At 36.7% G+C, this 22702-nt stretch overlaps 1 protein-coding gene across 1 annotated transcript; it reads left to right on the top strand.

Annotated features, from left to right (window-relative positions):
• The first annotated feature begins 10935 nt into the window (after positions 1-10935).
• On the top strand, positions 10936-12839 carry fd102C (forkhead domain 102C). The gene has a single exon (XM_076374275.1). It carries the CDS (start codon positions 11047-11049, stop codon positions 12157-12159), a length of 1113 nt encoding a protein of 370 aa, XP_076230390.1. The 5' UTR covers positions 10936-11046; the 3' UTR covers positions 12160-12839.
• The last annotated feature ends 9863 nt before the right edge of the window (positions 12840-22702 follow it).

Raw genomic sequence — 22702 nt, forward strand, 5'->3', positions numbered from 1 at the left:
CAAAATCTGATTTCCAGCGCGGCCACGCGGCAGCGCGCCCCACAATGCTAAATCTCCATTCTTTCCGCGTTACACGCGACCACAATGCCTCGCATAATAGGTTCGATGCTTCGCTCGCTTTCACGAGGCGTCGTGTTAGCGAGTCTGTCGTGCTTCGTTAAACCGGGGTGCCGGTGTCAACAAGAATGGCGTCCCGCAGAGGACTCTCGAGATTCGTTATTTTGTCGTTACTCGCATCGTCGCTTTCTAGAGAGCACTTCAGTTGGGGGCTTCGAGGACCGTTGCAGGGAACCTGGCATTTGCGGCTGAGTGGGCAGATTCGGTGGAGTGAGATTTGTATATGAGGATTATTGGTTTTGAATTGTGATTCGCTGAGATAGTGGATGGAGCATTTAAGGAGTGGTGATTGGTGGTTTGGAGAGGTGGAGAATGTGGGAAGGTTTGAGGTTGCAGGGAACTTGGCATTTGCGGCTGGGTGAATAGATTCGTTGGTGTAAGATTTTTATATGAGGATTATTGGTTTTGAGCTGTGATTCGCTGAGATAGTAGGCGGATCGAGTGATGGGGAGTGGGTGGAGCATTCAGGAAGTGGTGATTGGTGGTTTGGTGAGGTGGTGCGACCTTTGGGCGTGGAGATTATTTACTTTGAGCTGTGATTCGGTAATATAGTGGGCGGGTCGAGTGATGGGAAGTGGGCGGAGCATTTAGGGAGTGGTGATTGGTGGTTTGTGAGAGGTGGGACGCATGGGAGGGTCAAAGCGAGATTGGCTCCGCCTATGGGGCGCTGCGAGTGACAGGTTCGATGAGATGATGTTACTGATGTTTTTAAGAGTTTTTGGACTTCTGAATATTATTTATTTCAGCAAAATTTTCAAAAATCAGGGAATATCCTAAAGTGGAGTTACATCCATTACTTTCCCAGTAAAATTGACTTAACACTAGACCTACCAATGGACCAAAATGACTCAGTTTTTTATCTACTGATTAAGTAAACCTCAATAAATCGACATTTGTACTTATAAATAAATTCTCAAAAGTCACTGTATTTAATAGTTTTACTATCGACTAATACCTAATCTAAAATTTAATCCAATTCAACCCTTAAATTCACGTTTGTACTCACACACAAATATTCAAAACTCAGTTTAAAAATTAAACTCAGATTTACACTCCCAAACAAAATTCAAAAACTCACTCTACTTAAGTTTTACTATTAACTACTACTCAATCCAAAACTTAACCCAATTCAACCCTTAAATCCACGTTTGCCTTCACAAAGAAATGCACAAAACTCAGTTTAGAAATTAAACCCACATTTACACTCCCAAAGAAATTCAAAAACTCACTCTACTCAAGTTCTACTATTAACTATTACCTAATCCAAAATTCAATCCAATTCACCCCTCAAATTCACGTTTGTGCTTATAAACAAATTCTCAAAATTCACTTTCTACTATTAATTACTACCTAATCTACAATTTCTACCAGTTCAACCCTTAAATTCGCGTTTGTGCTTATAAACAAATTCTCCAAAGTCACTTTCCACTATTAACTACTACCCAATCCAAAATTCAATCCAAGTCACCCCTCAAATTGACATTCGTACTCACCAAAAACTTCTCAAACCTCATTTCAAAAATTAAACCCACTTGCACTCCCAAATTCAAAAACTCACCCTACTCAACTTCCACTATCAACTACCACCCAATCCAAAATTTCCACCAACCCACCCCTAAAACCCATATTCCTACTCCCAAAAACCTCTCAAACCTCATTTCAAAAATTAAACCCACTCGTCCTTCCAAATTCAAAAACTCCTACTCCTTTCCACCGTCAATCAGCTCAAAGACGTCCGCCCCAGAATCGCACCCCTCGCGAGCAGCCCTGAAATCTCGCGGGAAACCGGGCGAGTCCAGCGGGAGCGGCACGATAGAGTTTATAAATTATGAATATTTAAGCGGAAGCTACCGCGGAAACGATATTTCCCCGGCCCGGCGCAATAACGTGGCGCAGTGTAAAAGGGATGCTTAGGAAACAGGATGGTATACGTCGCTAAAACGAGAGCATCCCTTTGAGAGCGGCGTCAAAGCTAATGGAACGTCTCTGTCCTATCGTGTTTCTCCTCACCTTGCACTCGCCCCTCCCGCCCCTCCCTCCGCCACTCGTAGGTTCTACGCCTCGTTACAAAGAGGGTCACGTGGCCCGAGTGCCAGAAGCCCGGCTAATGTTTAGGACGAGTTGATTGCAAGCTCGTTAGAATATGCATAAAGCTTCGTTATTAAATGCTCTTTCTCTTTGCCGGGGTTCCGTTAGAATTCCACGGATACGGGTTTGCTGTTTCGACCCCTTGAATTGTGGGTGCTTTTTCAAGTGCGATCGTTACGTTTTGTCTTTTGGGTGAGGAGTTTTTTGAGGGTTTCTTGGGTTTGTCGATTTTAATGGGAAGATATTCTTTTTAGGTGATCAAGGCAGTTTCTTGATGTTTTCTTTTTTTTTGTGTTTCAACCCCTTGAATTGTGGGTGCTTTTTTAAGTGCCATCGTTACGTTTTGTCTTTTGTGGGTGATGGGTTTTTTGAGGTTTTCTTGGTTTTGCCAATCTTAATATGAAGGCAATATTCTTTTTAGCTAAGGAAATCAGTTTTTTTATGTTTTCTTATTTTTGTCAGTTTTAATGGAATAAATAATATTCTTTTTAGCTAACCAAGGCAGTTTCTTGATATTTCCTAATTTTTATCAATTTTAATAGAATAAATCTTCATAAATCCAACCCAAGAATCCAGCCTACCCCAATTCACACAAGCTTCAACCCCCCAAAACCCCAGTAACCCTATATGTCGCTCGCCCAGATAAATAAAAACCCTAAACTGTCCACCATATTCGTGATGATCTCACTGATAAAATCAACCTCGTTCACCGTTTCATAAAAACCAGTATACCTTTAAGAAGACTAAGAATCGTCCAATATGAAACTCAACTCTGTCACACAATAAACCGGTGCAAAAGAAGGTTAGATCGCGAAAAATTTCACAGATAAAATCAACCTCGGCCGTCATTCCAAAAAAACCAGTATACCTTTAACCTTTAAGAGCCGTCCAATACGAAACCGACCGCAGCCCGTCACAACACAATAAAACGCAGCAACAGAAGCTTAGATCGCGCCGATCGCGACCTCCGGTTACAGGTTGCGCGGCCGACAATGCGTTCCGTGCGCGCTATACGTGCACAGATACCGGGCCATTGTGTCGGCCCGCTAAAATGCTGCTCCCGCGGCGAATAATGGCGATAATTGTGACAAAATGGAGCATCATTGTGGGAAAAAAGGCGGCGTAACGATCGAGGGTGGCCGCTCGGTAAGTGGCAGATGCGTGCCACTCGATTGACAGCCTCTCGGATTTCTTTCTTCTGCGTTCTGCTCGAGGTGGCGATGTGGTGTGAAGGATTTCATGATTTTCAGGTGTGTTGGTATTTCGTGGTGACTTCTTTTTAGGGATGCTTGGATGTTGAGTGTTGGTTTGTTGAATATTGTTGATATGTTGAGAAGTACGGATTATTGTGGTTCACTGAATTGAATGATGATTGTTTGAGATCGTTTCTATATAAGTAATACTATATAATTCATGATGCAGTTCAATTAAGTGATTCAACACGTTGATACGTTGAAACGTATAAATTACTGTAGTTCACTCAATTAAATGATGATTATTTAATAATATTTCTATATTGTAAATAATACTACATGATTCAATGATATTCAATGATGAACGTGTAATAATCATGATGCAATTCAATCAAGAACTTGGGATTCAACACGTTGATACGTTGAAAAGTATGAATTATTGCAGTTCGATCAATTGAACGATGATTATTTGATAATATTTCTATATAAATAATATTAGCTAATTCAATCATATTCAATGATGAACGTTAATAATCATGATGCAGTTCAATTAAGTGATTCAACACGTTGACACGTTGAAAAGTACGAATTACTGTAGTTTACTGAATTGAACGATGATTATTTGATAATATTTCTATATTGTAAATAATATTATTTAACATAATTCAATGACATTCAATGATGAACGTGTAATAATCATGATGCACAATATATCGGTAGAGCATTTAATTTAATTAAATCAAGAAATAAAATATACAAACAAAACATTCAATCTAATTAAATAAATTAATATAATATATTAATAAAGCATTTAATCTAATTAAATCAAGAACTAAAACATTCAATCCAATTAAATCAAGAAATAAAATACACTAATAAAGCATTGAATCTAATTAAATCAAGAACTAAAACATTCAATCCAATTAAATCAAGAAATAAAATATACAAACAAACCATTCAATCTAACCAAACTCATAAAACACACAAATAAAATTCAAATAAAATTCAATTTAATTCAATTTCCATTTAATTGAATCACCTTCAATCCCCATCAACATCACTCACATCTCAGCATCTTCCCATAAAATACCTTCCAGTCAACAAAATGACTGCTCATTCCAATTTCCACGAAGCAGAACACCTAACACAAAATCCAAAAAACATAAATTTACCAAAAAATCAGCGATCCATTGGTAACACGCAGAGATTCCGTTAAGCGAGCAGGAAATCTTCAAGTTTGGTTTACCGGGCGCATACGCGAGCGTTTAGGTGAGAGTTTGGAAACCGATTAGGAGTGTATTCCGAGGCATCAAAACTAACAGATTCCTTGCGCAGTCCAGCTGCACGGAACTCCGAACTTGCTCGTTCCGCCATGACACGTATCGCGGCCGTTGATTTCACCTTTTGCAGACGACAATATTTTTCATTGAAAATATCCGTTACTTTCTGACTAAATGTTGACGATACTTTCCGCAACAATTAATTATCTTGTATAGATTGAGAGAGAACTGTTTTATTTGGATGTTTTGTGTGTTGATACGTTACGCAAGGTTTGATATTGAATATTACTCGGTAGTTCCATTGTTGACTGATACCTAAGCAAAAATTAAAATCATTCAAACCTCAATAAACCCACGTTTGTAGTTATAAATAAATTTTCAAAAGTCAATTTAAGTGCTTGGTACAATAATTCTAGTGTTAAGTAATACCTGAGCTGAAATTTCAAAAATTCAAACCTCAATAAATCCACTTTTATGCTCATAAACAAATTCTCAAAAGTTACTCTACTCAAGTTCTACTATTAACTGATACTTGATCCAAGATTTCATCGAATTCAACCCTTAAACCCATGTTCGCACTACCAAACGAATTTTCAAAAGTCACTTTCTACTATTAACTACTAGCTAATCCAAAATTCAATCCAATTCTTAAAATTTTAAACATTTGAGAGTTTGCTGTGTGTCTAATTGAACGGAGAGATGCATTTTAAACAGTTATTTTACAATATCGACGATTTCTAATATGGTTTAACAGACATAAATATAATTGAGTTGTGTTAAGTTTAAAATATTGATGACCGACGCTTCTGAATTGCTTCAAAAAAGTAACAATATGCAAGATTATCGTATTAAATGAAACATTATTGTTCCCGTTAGCAGTTTGTACGGTTTATACTACACCTAGACATAGAGAAATCATGGAATGTTTTCTTTTACTGCTACATTATTAACGAGAAATTAACCGTCAATTAGATTATATTTTCAATATTATTAAGAATCGTTCACATTGCTGTTTAGAAACTATTTTCTCAAGTGCATTTCAAATCAAATATCGTGATAATAGAGTTATCGAGTGAAAACAGCAGAAGAAATTCAAACGTTAAACATGCTCTACATTGTTATGTAGTATTTTATTTATTTAGCGTATTATTAACAAGAAGAATCGTTCACACTGCTCTACGAACTATTTGTTAACACGTTCGCTCCGAGCGTCATTTGCGACGGCCGTGGTCCTATGTTTGGCATAATGAGAATAAAGCGACAAAACTGTTTTATTTTAATATGTTATATACTAACGTATTGTAAAGAAGTGAATCTTCAATGGAAAACTTCATAGTTTTGATGATTTCGACCGACAGGCAATGAAAAGTCGGCTTTAGAATATAAAAGATTAGTGCAAATTAAGGAACTTGTGTCGCGTGCTTAAACTCACGTGTAAATTAAGCGACAAAACTGTTTTATGTTAATACTTTATATATTAATGTACCATAGAGAAGTGAATGTTCAATGGGAAGTTTGTAGTTTTGATGATTTCGACCGATAGGCGATGAAAAGTCGGGAATTTTTTCTTTAGAAGTGCATGGGTTAGAATGAACCGTAATCCTATGTTTGACATAATGAAAATGAAATGAATCCTATAGACATTGTTATTAGAAATGATAAATTACGAAAGTTTAATTTTTCTAATATTTTCCTTAGATTTGTTGGATCGAAGAGAATGTAACTGAGGAGACCGTCGCTGAAATAAAACTCGAAAGAAATTCAAACTGTAGACGCTTAACGCATTATTACTATCATAATACTACTACTACTTAACATAGTATTATTATCAACAAGAATCGTTCACACTGCTCTCTTCCACCAATGTATTTCCCAAACATTTCAAATAAAACATCCAACACAGCAACAGCAAAAGAAATTCAGACCGATTCCCAGATTCTTCTGTTGCAGTTATTGAGAAGGAACACATGCTTCTCTAAGAAATAGGTAACGAATCTGATTGAAAAATCTGTCGACTGAATTATAAATGAACTAGGATCTTAATAGATGCAATATAATTATATTCCTCAACAGTTCTGCATTTGAAATTTTTATTTGGATGTTTTATCTCAAGAACACAGCCACTGCGAAAGGAATTCGAACAGCAAACGCTAAACACACTCCGCATTATTATATTCTATTTTTATTCGTTTCTCGAATTATTAACAAGTACTAAATTATAATTCAACTAGAATCTCAATAAATATAGTGTTACAGCTTCTACAGAAAAATTACGCAATCTAATTCAATTTTTATTTGGATGTTTTAGCCCAACAACACAGCAACTGCGAAAGAAATCCAAACAGCAAACACTAAACACGCTCCGCATTACACTGTCCCATTCATTTCTCGTATTATTAGTAACTACTGAATCACAAATTAAGTTTCTATAGAAATATTAAATATCAATCTAATTAAATTCCTCGATAGTTCCACATTTGAAACGTTCATTCCGTTGTTTTCTCTCAAAAACGCAACTGCGAAAGAAATTCGCGCAGCGAGCGCTGAACACACTCCGCATTATTACATTCTATTTTATTCATTTCTCGTATTATTAGTAAATACTGAATTAAAATTCAACTGGAATCTCAATAGATGCAGTGTTATAGCTTCCATAGAAAAATTACGCAATCTAATTCAATTTTTATTTGAATGTTTCAACCCAGCAACACAGTAACTGCGAAAGAAATTCGCACAGCGAACGCTAAACACACTCCGCATATTACACTTTATTTTATTTATTTATCGTATTATTAGCAAGTACTAAATTATAATTCAACTGGAATCTCAATAGATACACCGTTAGTGTTCCTATAGAAAAATTAGGCAATCTAATTAAACGTTTATTCCGTTGTTTTCTCCCAACAACGCAGCGACAGCGAAAGAAATTCTAACAGCGAACGAAACACACACTGCATTACACTGTTCCATTTCGTATTATTAGAAAGTACTGAATTATAATTCAATTGGAATCTCAATAAACGTACTGTTAGAGTTTCTATTAAATATTAATCTAATTAATTTCCTCGATATTTCCACATTCCAAACGTTTACTCCATTGTTTCCTCCCAACAACAGCGAAAGAAATTCGCGCAGCGAGCGCTGAACACATTCCGCATTACACGGTGCCATTCATTTATCTACCCTACGCTCGCAGCTCGGGTCGATTGATACCAGACAACGGTGTATTTCCGTGGACGGCACACGGGAGCGGAAGAACACGGAAACCCAGGGGCAGGGGGCGAGCGAGAGCGCGCGGCGCGCGGGGCCGGCGCGAGGCTGTTATTTGCAATGAAACGCAACAATTGCAATCGGAGTCGATGCATGCCGGCGGCCTCGGTAAACGCCATATTGCACAGCTGGGCCGGCCTGAAAAATAGTGTTTTTGTGCAAGCCGAAACGGCAGATATGAAACCAGCATGGCGGATGCTTACAAATAGTTGCAGGGCGGCGCCTCCATATAAATGCGCGGCTCTCGCTTTCTTTTGTTCGCCGGACGGAAAGGATTTTGCGGAACGGGCAGAGGGGGGTGCACGGGAGCCGTAGGAATTCCACCCCTTTGGAACCACCTCTCGGCGAGCGAAGATTTTCCAGTGGGTCTTTGTGTTTCGGCAGGTTTTGTTCGACGTGTTTGACGGGTTTTAATGAGATGCCGGCGAGATTCTGCGATGTATTCTTTCGGAATGAGAGTGTTGAGTAGTTGTGTGTATGGGGGGGGGGGGTTGATGGGGAGTTTGTGGGTTTGATGATTTTGGGAGAGAGGCGATGGAAAGTCGCGTTTTGTGTGGGAATGATTAGGGTGGATTGGGGAACTTGGATTGTGGGATTGAATTTACGTGAGAATTATGGGACGGAATTGTTTTATTGTAATGTGTTATGTGGTAATGTATCATGGAGAAGTGAATTTTCAATGGGAAGTTTATAGTTTTGATGATTTTGACTGACAGGCGCTGAAAAGTCGGCTCTGGAATATAAAGGATTAGTGCAAATTGAGGAACTTGTATCGCGTGCTTGAACTCACGTGTGAATTATGGGACGGAATTGTTTTATTTTAATATCGTATATATTAACATATTATAAAGAATTGAATTTTCAGTGGGAAACTTCATAGTTTTGATGATTTCGACCGACAGGCTATGAAAAGTCGGCTCTCGAGTGGAAACGACTAAGGTAAATTGAGGAACTTGTGTCGTGGGCTTAAGCTCACATCTGAATTAAACGACAAAATTGATTTATTTTAATATAATATATATTAATGTATTATAGAGGAGTGAATGGTCAATGGGGAAGTTTGTAGTTTTGATGATTTTGACTGACAGGCGCTGAAAAGTCGGCTCTTGAGTATAAAGGATTACTGCAAATTATGAACTTGTGTCGCGTGCTTGAGCTCACGTGTGAATTAAGCGACAAAATTGTTTTGTTTTAGTATGTTATATATTAATGTATCATGGAGAATTGAATCTTCAAGGGAGACATTTATATTTTTGATGATTTTGACTGACAGGCGATGAAAAGTCGGCTCTCGAATATAAAAGATTAGTGAAAATTATGAATTTGCGTCGCGTGCTTGAGCTCACGAGTAAATTAAGTGACAAAATTGTTTTATTTTAGTATGTTATATATTAATGTATTATAGAGAATTGAATTTTCAATGGGAAATTTCATAGTTTTAATGATTTTGACCGACAGGCGATGAAAAGTCGGCTCTTAAGTATAAAGGATTAGTGAAAATTATGAACTTGTGTCGCGTGCTTGAACTCACGTGTGAATTAAGGAACAAAATTGTTTTATTTCAGTGTGTTATATATTAATATATTATAAAGAATTGAATTTTCAATAGGAAACTTCATAGTTTTGATGATTTTGACCAGCAAGCGATGAAAAGTCGGGAATTTTCTACTAGAACTATTCAACGGTTTCCAATGCGACGTAAATAAAATTTTCTAGAAGCAAATTAACACTGCTACGTTTCCACTTTTTCCATCAACTTAAAAATTAATTATCTCAATGACGTATCAGACGAACTAAATTTTGTTAGATTAAATATGGAAAGAACAGTATGACATATAACAGAATCTGTTAGTTTCTATTTATAAAATAGAAAAATAGAAAAATGACTCTGAAACGAGTCATTGAGTTGCTGAATGTATCGTAGTTCATCATTTATAACATCATTTTCATTATGTAAAACAATAAAAACTTCAAACAGACAATAATTTTCCCTTCAATATCGCAGAATCATTCCTCCAATCATCAATCTCAAACAGAAAAATTCGTCGCTTACGCTGAGAATCCCGTTAACCCCTTGCCCTATTTATCCCTGAACTATGACCCGCAGTCGACCATTTCCTAGAAAACGAAGCAGTTTCAATTCTACAATCGACAATAAATTAATATTCACATTCAACAAAAACAAAAAATAAAACGTCTGAAATTCAATTGAATTTGTTGAAAAGTTTGTAGGTCAACAGGTTAATTCAACGAAAGTCAATGTTCCCACGGATCAAAAATCATCGCTATCAATATTATAATAAAATTCTTTGTCTACTTGCTAATTTCAAAGAAACTATAAAGCTAAAACAAATCAATCGAAGTCACATTATAACATAATTCACCAACAATTCAAGCTTGCAATTACCAACATTTAACCTTTGCACTCGGAAGTTTCTCACTAGAAATATTTCAACAATCTCTGTCGAGATAAAGATAATATTTGAAACTTGAAGAGAAATCACACGTACATTTAGAAACAAAGCTATTTCATGCATAATACAAAGTACAATAAACATCAAATTCTAGTTTCACTCTACAAAATCAAGTGATCATCACCTCTCTGAAAGGTCAACATCCACCTCCCATCCCAAAAGCTCAAATCAAAAACCTTCCCATCAACAAGCACACAAAGTCAAACCCGGCGATAAACACCTGCCAAAATCCTCCAGCAAAGCGTTCTTCGCTTCCAAGCAAAGAAAGGCTGCTATCTAGCGATAAGAGTCGAGTCGAGTCGAGTCGAATCGGTACCACCACCATGTCACAAACGCAGGATCAATATCCATCGAGGTGGGCGTATCCTGCCTCCGAGGGTTCCATGCTCAGCCGGCCCCTCGCGGCGACTGGTCTCGCCGCGCTCGCGGCGCTCTCAGTGGGCGTGGCCAGGACTCGCTGGTAGGGAGCGTGGAGCTGCAGACCGGCGGCCTCGTAAATCACGAGCAGTCGGTCGCTCGGCGCGCATCGTGGCGACAGTGTGATCGATCAGCTCGCTAGTGATGTGCTGTTGAGCGTAGAGGAGCACCGTGCAGTGACTCGCGAGTGGTAAACGACGTCTCTCGATGTGCAGCAACGAGAGCCCGCCCCCGGCGAAGGAGCCGCTCGTCGGGCTGGGCAGCCCCATGGGCTTCCTGCCCGGCCTAGAGCACTACCGGCTGCAGCTCTACCACTACGCCATGGCGGAGCGGCTGCGGCTGGCGCAGCAGCTGCACCCGCAGCACCCTGGCGTGGGTCCGCCGGCGGCCGGCGGGCCCGCGGCGCACCTGGGCATGGGGCCCGGGTTTCCGGCGCCGCTGCCGCTCTACCCCGCGGCCGGCTACCCGAGCCGCCTCGCGCTGTCCATGGCGCTGCTGCACCCGCACCACCAGCGCGTGCCCGAGGAGCCGAAGCCGCAGCACAGCTACATCGGGCTGATCGCCATGGCGATCCTCTCCTCGCCCGAGAAGAAGCTCGTGCTCTCCGACATCTACCAGCACATCCTCGAGCACTACCCCTACTTCCGCACCCGGGGCCCCGGCTGGCGCAACTCCATCAGACACAACCTCTCGCTGAACGACTGCTTCGTCAAGTCGGGCCGCAGCGCCAACGGCAAGGGCCACTACTGGGCCATCCACCCCGCGAACCTCGAGGACTTCCGCCGCGGGGACTTCCGCAGGCGCAAGGCGCAGCGCAAGGTACGCAGGCACATGGGCCTGGCCGTCGACGAGGAGCCAGACAGCCCCAGCCCACCCCCGCTGCCCGCCACGCCGCCCCCGCCCGCGCTGGGCCCGCCCGTCGCGCCCCAGGTGTCCAGCGTCTGGACGCACCAGCAGCCCTTCCAGTCCGTCAGGCAGGCCACCTTCCAGCCCAGGAAGAGACAGTTCGACGTGGCTTCTCTCTTAGCGCCGGACGATCAGCTGGAGCCTGACCTGCGACCCCCCAAGTCCAGGAGGTTCAGCTGCAGCGAGGACGAGCTGCACGATCAGGAACACGAGCAGGACGAAGAGGACGTGGACGTCGACGTCGTCGCTGAGACACTCCCCTCGCCCGGCACGCCCTCCAGCCCGGACGCCAAGGTCATGGGCCACTGGAACCAGAGCATCCCCAGCCCACAGGTCCCAGGCATCCATCTTAACCACCTGCAGGCCAGGAGTTACTACGTGCCGGCCACCTCCGGCAGTGCGAACGGGGTCTAATGGTGTTTGTGATGTGCCAAAGCGAGTAGGATTGTACATACGTTTTAGGCGTGTGAGCGGTGGACCTTAGGACTTGACCTTTGAGGATTTGATATTGGTTCGTTTGCGTTGAATGATAGGGGTTGAGAGGTACAGAGTTGGTTTGGTGAAGTTGCGAGCTAATTAGTGCCAATCGTGGGGGACGAACGAATTGTATATAGGGAGGAGCCGCAAGATGGCGGCGCCCCGAGCGACTGTTCAAAGTGTAAGATAAAGTAGCGGAAGGTTTACCGTAGGTCATCTTTATTGTCCACGTATCGTTTCGAGTGTGGAGGCAATTACCCCGAGCGAGCCCTCTGTGTGTATGTATGTATGTATATCTATTGTACACGTGCTTGCGTATGAACCGAGGCGCGCTTAACCCTTTGCACTCGAGTTTCGACGGATACTCGGTGGTTGAATTGATTTGACGAGGAAACTATTTTCTTTCGATTCGTATAAAGTTGAATGTTGAACTTTAAACTTTGCAGTTTTGTGTCGAATCAATTTTTGACGACTGGCGTCCGGAGTGCAAAGGGTTAATACAGACACGCGAGCAACCGGATGTTTTTTAACGATCATCGATACGACTGTCGAGCTGTCTTCTGGAGTCTGAGGAAACGATCGCAACGCAGGTTCAATAAAGTTTCTGTTCTCATGGAGGCCCGTGTTGATCACTGTTTACCCGTCCCTTTGCATGTTCGTTCGAACTTTGGATTTCTTGCAGTTTGAAACGTATAAAACCTTCGGATGAAGTTGAATTATGTATTAACCTCTTGGCGTACTAATTAGTTTCGTTGCTAAGTGTAATATTCGACTATCGACAATTTGTGAGGAATACAACGAAATTTTCCATACTTCAGGTGGAAATTTCATTTGAGTACATGACGTGACTTTGAAGTCACACATCAATATACCGGGTGAAATTGACTTATTTAATTCTTTATTGCAAAACGACGAACGACATTAAACGATTAATCAACTTAAACTTTTGTACAGGCGTTCATTCAACGTCATTGTAACTTGAAAGTTACAAAATATATTCGTTTCGATGAAATTATTGAAACTATCGAATACACTGTTAATTTGCGTTCATACGTTGATATTTATTGATTTCATACTGCATCGATTTTGTTACATTCACGAAAATTCGGCCCATAGAGGGTTAAATTAGTATAGAAATCATCATCACAAGGAGTTGACACTAGAACTGCCGGATCGGTCGAAATGGTTTCGATATTTTTGTTTCAATTATTGATATCTTAGAAGCACTATATTTGTGATATTGAAAATAGTTTCGTTTGAGGAGTATGATGAGTGAAGAAACTGAAAATAATCTATTGTTACAATTTTTATGGGAATTGCATATTAATTGTGTTAAACGCTCGGTAGTTCTAGTGTTGACACGAACGCAGGATTTTATGGAGTAAAATACAAAATGGAGGAAATATTAAATTTGATTGAATTAAGTTATTGCATGTTTATCTAGATGAATATCACATTAGAAATATTTTTAAATAGTCCTTTAATTGATTGAGTTGCAATTCGATTTGGTTGGGGTCACCGGTGGCGACGCGTCAACCCTTTGCACTCGACAATACTTTCCACTGAAAATATTCATTACTTTCTGACTATTAACGATATTTTTCGCAAACACAATTGATTATCTTGTTTCTATTTTATATCGATATTTATGTGTCGATACGTTACACAAGGTTTGATATTGAATTGAAAATTTGCTGCATCGAGTGCAAAGGGTTAACAGTATTCTTACCGACGCTACCTGTTCCGATCTTGACCGGTCTTTAGCACAGGTTTCTCGATAAATTTTGGATCTTGTCTGAGGTACGGAATATTTCGAGTGAACTTTCGAGTAGGGTTAGTTCCTATAGCGGAAGTTTCAGGAGCTTGATATCTCTTACGAAAAGGAGAATCACGGATATTCGTGGATCTATGAGGAGAAACCTACGATTTGTAAGGAATAATAGATCTATGAGGCGAACTATGTCTTCGTAAGAGAGCCAGAGGGTTGATTCACGAGTGTTGCCTTTGCCCTCCGGATTTCTGTTGCATTTTTCCTCGGTCGCTCTGCGTTATTAGGATATTTCGTTCGAAATGCGTTTGAGAAGATAGTTGGCTTGCAGAGAGCAGCGCGAACGATTCTTCTTACTGGTAACATTGGAAACAACGTGACAATATAATCTATTCGAAGAATATCTCGACGAACGATCGCTGTGGATAACTCGGGACCGTGTTCCGTCAATGGTTACTAGATTGAAACTGATCGGAGACTAGATGTGGTTCAGTCTTGATTATCTGAAGCTTCCGAGGCAATTAACCACCGTTCACCCTTCGCACTGGAAATTTCTGTTGCATTTCTCCTCGGTAACTCTGTGTTATCACGTTTCGTTTGAAATGCATTCGAGGAAATAGTTTGTAGAGGCAAACTTCCTAATTCTTAGATTTTTTAATGTAGAACGAAGATAATAGCATGTTTGACAGTATAGAAATATAGTTTCTTTTATTCGGAAGTGTATAATGCACGTTTTATTCGCTTCCACCGCATTTTTTGCAAATAGGCTTCTCTTGTACATTTTTTAGAAAGCAAAATTGTGGAATAATTGTGGGTATTGTGTATTTAATAATTCGTTTAACGGAGATTAGAGTTCACTTGTGTTTTCTACTAATTTTCTATTGAACTTTTGTAACTATTTTCAGAAAAATTGTGGAGTAATTATGGGTATTGGATATTTTATAATTTGTTTAATGAGATACAGAATTTATTTGTATTTTCTACACATTTTCTATTGATTTAGTGTAATATTTTGCAATATTTGGAATATTTGTAGAATTGATCATAGGAAATGGACCAAATTCAATTGCGGAAGAAGGATTAAAGTGAGAAAATAATTATAACAATTAATTATCTACGTTTACTCCTATATTCTAAATACACTTTTTGATTTTTACAATATTTATAAAATTAACTATAGGAAATCTTTAAAAACCAACCGAAGAAGAATAATTAAACCGAGAAAATAACAATAACAATCATAATACCATAATTTCCTTTATCACTAAGAAAGTCTCCAATATTTATAAACCTAAACTATAGGAAATCTTTAAAAATGAACCGAATAAGAATAATTAAACCGAGAAAATAACAATAACAATCATAATAATAATTTCCTCTATCACTAAGAAAGTGTGCACGAGTTTCACTGCCTTTGCCTAGTCGACGTCCATTAACTAATGGATGCGACGGGTTGTTGCTACGACAAATAATATTTTCCGTCGACGAGCAAACGCACGAGGAATGTTTATGTCAACTCGCGTATTACCCGACTCGCTGGAAAATTGTAAAAAGTATCCGTAGTATTTGTGTCAAGAATACCACGCGTTGCGTCTAAATTCACGCAACTCTCTAATGATTAACACGCTGACGATTATTTTTAGCGACGGATTCCATTTTGACGTTCATTTTGAAAGTGGCTTGAGTCCACTTAGACAACATTGGAGAACTATTAATGAATGAAAAGATAATTTAGAATTGTAATAATAATAATAATTAACACTTTGACTGCCACGTCACCCGAATTCGGGTGATATAATTTTTTACAGAAACGTGGACATTAATTTTTTTCATGACGCATCGAACGAACCGAATTTTGATCTTGATTTCTCAGTTTCTGGTTAATGAAGAAAACTGTTTCGAGTACATGAGTACGGGAGTTTTGATGAGTGTTTACGTGGCAGTCAAAATATTAACTTGATATTTTTTATTATTATTTTTTATTATATTATTATTTTCGAATTAACTTATTGAAACATTTTTAGTTTTGGAAACGTGTATATAAACGTAGTTTTTGTTTCAGTTTTTTGTTTCAACCTGTAGTGTGATTTGTTCTGTGGGAATTAGTTGGTTATTAATTATTTTGTGGTAATGTATAATTGTATAAGTATGTGACTATATAACTATATAACTATATAAATATAGAACTATTGAACTATAGAACTATAGAACTATATAATTATAGAGCTATAGAACTATAGAATTATAGAACCATATAAATTATAGAGCTATAGAACTATAGAACTATAGAACTATAGAACTATATAATTATAGAGCTATAGAACTATAGAATTATAGAACCATATAAATTATAGAGCTATAAAACTATAGAACTATAGAACTATAGAACTATAGAACTATAGAACTATAGAACTATATAATTATAGAAATATAGAACTATACAACTATACAACTATACAACTGTACAATTATACAACTAAAGAACTATACAACTACACAACTACAGAACTATATAGCCACACAACTATACAATTATACAACTATACAACTATACACCTACACAACCACACACCTACTCAAATATACAACACCACCACAGATCTACCATCCACATAAATCCAACAACTAAACTTCACTTCCCCAAATCAAACTACCATAAAAAAATCCAGATCCTCCCATTTCCATTCATATATCCCATTTCTACCATACACAGTTTCAAAAACACATTTTCCTCTAATCCTCTCACCTTCAGCTACCCATTAAAAACCAATACCGTTTCCCGAACGAACGTAATAAATATTATCCAGCTGTAATCGCGACTGTGCATTTATTTTAAAAATATACCCCAGCTTTTACCGTTATATCGCGTCACCGCCAATCCACCGTTCACTCGCTGATTGTACTTTCAGCGATGTCTCGTCGTTTCAGATAACAGTTTCCAGCGCAGCGTTCGATAAGCACACGAGAAATCGCATGACAACGTGTTTCTGTGAATAGAATAGATAGCTGACAAGTAGTCGAAGGATTCTGGTGCGTTCATGGGGAATTTGGGAGTGCAAACTGCGTAGAATGCACAGGATACAGAAAGAAGTTTATGGTTTTCGCGAGATTTAGTAGGAAAAATCATTTTATATTGGAATTTTGCTTTTCTGATTGCGTATTTGAATTGATGAATAAAATGATGAATTAAATATGAAATTTGCATTGCGATCAAAGATTTTCACTTTATTTTTCAAATACATTATCAAAGATTTCACAAATTGAAAATAATTGTAATAATTAATTATCTAAAGGAATTATCCTAACGAATAATTTCTTCTGTTTCTACTGATTGTTTAAAATTCCCGAATTTTAACTAACATTCACATCACAATCCACAATACAAAGATCCACAGTTTACTAATGTTGAATATTCAATTAAGGACGAATGATTAAACGGAGAAAATAATTATAATAATTATAATAATATCATTTTCTTCTGTTTCCAGTGATTGTTTACAATTCTCGAATTTTAACTAACATTTACATCACAATTTCGAATACAATTCACAATTTTCATCAAAATCAGTTTATCCTAATAAATAATTTCTTGTTCCTAGTAATCGTTTACAACTCCTAAATTTCAACTAACACTCACATCACAATCCACAACACAAAGATCCACAGTTTGGAAATGTTGAAAATTCAATCGAAGAAGAATGATTAAACTGAGAAAATTATTATAATAATATACTTTTCTTTACCACTGAGAAACTACCCTAATAAACGATTCCTTATTTCTACTAATTCTTCACAATCCCTGAATTCTAACAAACACACATCACAATCCACACAAAGCTCAGTTCACCGACGTCATCGACGTTTCCACAATCGGTTCCGTTCCACCTGATCTCCGTCGATTCCAACGTCGGCACACCTGTGTCGTTCTAATCATCGGAGTCCCTGGATCCGACGATCGCCCGGCAGATTTTCCTGTCTGATCCTCGCCTAACACCGCTCCTGATCTGTTTATCGTAAATAATTTCCAGCGCAAAGCCGCCCTAATGGGCCACACACTTGCTGCTGCCCGGAAATCCGCAAGACAAATCCGACGGCCGGCTAATCGGATAATCTGTTTTCTTCGGATCCCTATGTTTCTGCTGGTTTCGCGTGTTGGCAGTTCATTGACAGTTTTATTTTGAAATTTGTGTGCTGGCTACGTTGGTTCATCATTTAGTTTCATCATTATGCAAGTGGTTTGGAAATTTATCATTATTTCTACCAAAGATGTGAAAAGACACCTTTCGAATTTTTAATTTAAAATAATTTAAAATAATTTTGGTCGTGTATATTCCGAATTGACTTTTCGACTTTTTCAATGAGGATTGTAAAATTGATTATAGGAAATGTGCAAAATTCAATGGAGGAGAAATGATTAGACTGAGAAGATAATTTTAAGATAAAATTTGAAAAGGTGTCTTTCGACATCTTCGGTGAAAATAGTGTTTAAAGTATTAGTTAGTTATTTTAGATTGTGTTGTTTTGGTATTGATTCAGGTGTTAAGGGAAGGTGTGAAATTTTGAGTTGAAATTAGGTTTTTAGTTTAGTGTATTCTGTGGTTTTGAATTTTGTAGTGGTATTTGGGAAACTGACTGTGGCGATGTTGACAATTTCATTCGGGAAGAATGGTTAATTATGTTATTATATTATGTAAGTATAGAATTATAGAACCATATAAATTATATAACTATATAACTATAGAACTATATAATTATAGAGCTATAGAACTATAGAACTATATAATTATAGAACTTTAGAACTTTAGAACTATAGAATTATAGAACTATACAACTATACAACTATACAACTATACAACTATAGAACTCTACAACTCTACAACTATAGAACTATATAATTATACAACTATAGAACTATAGAACTATAGAACTACAGAACTATAGAACTATAGAACTATAGAACTAAAGAACTATAGAACTATATAATTATACAGCTATAGAACTACATAATTACAGAGCTATAGAACTATGGAACCATATAAATTATATAACTATAGAACTATATAACTATAGAACTATATAACTATAGAACTATAGAACTATAGAACTATAGAACTATAGAACTATAGAACTATAGAACTATAGAACTATAGAATTATAGAACTATAGAACTATAGAACTATAGAGCTATAGAACGATAGAGCTATAGAACGATCTTTCCAATATTTATAAAATTTACTATAGGAAATATTGAAAATTCAATTGAGGAAGAATGATTAAATTAAGAATATAATTCTAGTAATTAATTATCTAAGTTTAGTCGTATATTCTGAATTGACTTTTCAGCTCTTGCAATATTTATAAAATTAACTATCCAAAAAACATTCCTTATTAAAAGAATTCCTTCACAAACTGCAAACATCGAAATACTTTAAACATTGCTTTCTTCAAGACAACCAACATCCAACAATAAAACATCCCCAAACAATTGTTTAAACTTCAAAAAACATTCCTCATTAAAAGAATGCATTCAAAAACTAAACATCACAATACTTTAAACATTGCTTTCTTCACGCGTTTAAACTTCAAAAATCCAAATATATTATAACACATCCACTTATTTTTTATAAAAAAACATATTCAACAATTATTTAAACTTTCTCATTTAAAATAATTCCTTCACAAACCAAACATCGAAATACCTTAAACATTGTTTCCTTCAAGCCAACCACCATCCATCAATCATCCACAAACAAAATAAATAATCACAGCAGAAAAAGGTAATAAATAATTGAATTAACGGAAAGATGGAAAGAGAAGATAATGTATCAAGAGGTAATACACGTCTCGCAGAACGATTCCGAATCTACATAACAACAATGCGATATCTGCCTGATCCCGTGACAAAGTGTCCCATTGTCCTTCGATTCATCAAATGAAACCTTAAGTGATCGCGTTGCGAGCGCCGACTTAATCCTCAATGGGACGCCGGCACAGAGGACGGGGAAGCCCGGTGATGGGAACAAAAGCAATTTGTTAAATATTGCTTCTAACGATGTAAACGACGCGGACGCGCTGGTACTACACGCTCGTTGTTTTAAGAACGCAGGATCATGGGGAATTGTTCATGGCTTCGATGTTTATGGTATTTGTTGGTTTTGGATGGAATCGATATTTTGGAATTATTGGGTATTTTGTTTAATTTAAGCATTTGATTAAAATATATTCTGCTGATTTATGGGAAAAATAGTCATTGATGAATGTTGTGCTTCTTTGAATGTTCGAATGTTTATAGTTTTCTATTTGAATGTTTATTATTTTCTATTGAACTCTTGTAATTATTTTTAGAAAAATAGTAAAATCAAAATTGTGGAATTATTGGATATTGGATGTTTTGTAATTTGTTTAATGAGATGTAGAATTTATTTGTATTTTGTAGGTTTGACGCTGCATTTAACTTTTGAATTTTGTTGGAAATGATCATTTATGGGGAATCGTTCATGGCTCTTTCGATGTTTATGGGATTTCGTTTGTTGGTTTTCAGATGGAATCGATATTTTATTATTGGGTATTTTGTTATTTGTTTAATGGGATGTTGAATTTATCTGTATTTTGTACTCATTTTCTATTGAACTTTTTAATTATTTTTCGAAGAATTGTGAAATCAAAATTGTGGAATAATTATGGAATAATTGTGGGGTTGGATATTTTATAATTTGTTCAAAGATATTAGAATTTATTTGTATTTTTTAGGTTTGATACTATATTTAACTTTTCAATTTTGTTTGTCAGTGAGAATTGAACTATCGATTGAAATATTTCCTACTGATTTATGGAAAATCGACGTTGATGGGTGTTTAAATGTTTACGGTCTTTGGTTTATTGTTTTTAGAAGAATAGTGAAATCAAAATTGTTGTGGAATTATTGTGGATATTGTATATTTTATAATTTGTTTAATGAGATGTAGAATTTATTTGTATTTTGTACTTATTTTCTATTGAACTTTTGCAATTATTTTTAGAAGAATAGTGAAATAAAAATTGTGGAATAATTATGGAATAATTGTGAGTATTGGATATTTTATAAGTTGTTTAAAGAAGATTAGAGTTCATTTGTATTTTGTACTCATTTTCTATTGAATTTTTGTAATTATTTTTAGAAAAATTGTGGAATAATTGTGGATATCGTACATTTTATAATTTGTTTAATGAGATGTAGAATTTATTTGTATTTTGAACTCATTTTCTATTGATTTAGTGTAGTATTTTGCAATGTTTAGGATATTCGTAGAATTAATTATAGGACAGGCGAAATTAAATTGAGAAAGAATGATTGAAGTTGTAATTAATTGTCTAAGTTTATGTTCTAAATATACTTTTTGATTTTTACAATATTTATAAAATTAACTGTAAGAAACGTTTAAAAATTCAATTGGAGAAGAATGATTAAACGAAGAACGATTAATTATCTAACAAAAATTCTAATATGTTATTTACATCAATTATAAAGAGAAAAGAGAGCAATTCTACAAAACTAAATAATAAAGAAACTATGAACAAGTTACAAAGTGGCAATGAATAAAATAAAATAAAAGCGATGAAAATTATTTACCGATTATTTATGTTAATAAAGTTCCCATAAAGATTACGCCACTAATCTTCCCATACAGATTATGCACATAAATAAAACATACGTGATGACTTCACGTTTATGCAAAGACATTAATGTTCGTTAAGTACTTCTCAAGCTTCTGACACAAATTGTGAAACAAATGCTGCACACGTTCAATCACCATAAATAAATGATTGCAATAAGTGATTCAAATGAGTAAAGTAATATTTATTGTCAGTTTATCTAAAATCTATGCAAAATCACTTAAAAGACAGACACAGGTTACAATTGAAAGTTTTCAATAGATTCTTATGTTTTACAGAATTTTCAATATTCTTGCATAGGATTTTGCAGGATAAATATAAATAAACAATATATTATGATTCAATATATTTTAAATTTAATGTAATAAATTTACAATATATTTTATTTGACAAATTAACGAATAATTTTCTAAATTTTCCTTTTATCTTCGATTTTCGTGAAATTAATATCGAAACAAATGCTGCTCACATTCAATCACAAATAAATGACTGCAATGATTCAAATGATAGAATTTTCAATATTCCTCCACTTGGATCCTGCAGAATAAATATAAATCAACAATATATTGTGATTCGAGTGATCATTATTCAACAAATGAACTAAGAATTCTAAAATTTTCCTTTTATCTTTGATTTTCGTGAAATAAATAGTGAAACTAATAATATTTATTTATTAACTAATGATAATTCATACTCTACAGAATGTTCAATATTCTTGCACAGAATTCTGCAAGATAAATATAAATAAACAATATATTGTGATTCGAGTAACCGAATAGTTCTCCAATTCCTCTTTTATTTAGAACCCCGTTCTGGAGCAGGGTGTTAGAAAAACAGTCAAGCGGAGCTGCGTTTGCTTGCACGAGCTACGCAAACTCCGCTCCGGTTTATTATTCTAAACCCACTAAGCGAACTATCGTTCCAAGTTTTTGAATATTTAACAAACAATGACGCAGCGGCACGGTTCGCTTTCATCTGTCGAACGAGATTAGGAAGAAACAGAAACTTGATCCGCCGATCTGTGGGGGAATTTTCAGGCTCGAAAATTTTCATACATTC

This window comes from Nomia melanderi, chromosome 1 (assembly GCF_051020985.1).
Source record: "Nomia melanderi isolate GNS246 chromosome 1, iyNomMela1, whole genome shotgun sequence".
Taxonomy (NCBI): domain Eukaryota; kingdom Metazoa; phylum Arthropoda; class Insecta; order Hymenoptera; family Halictidae; genus Nomia; species Nomia melanderi.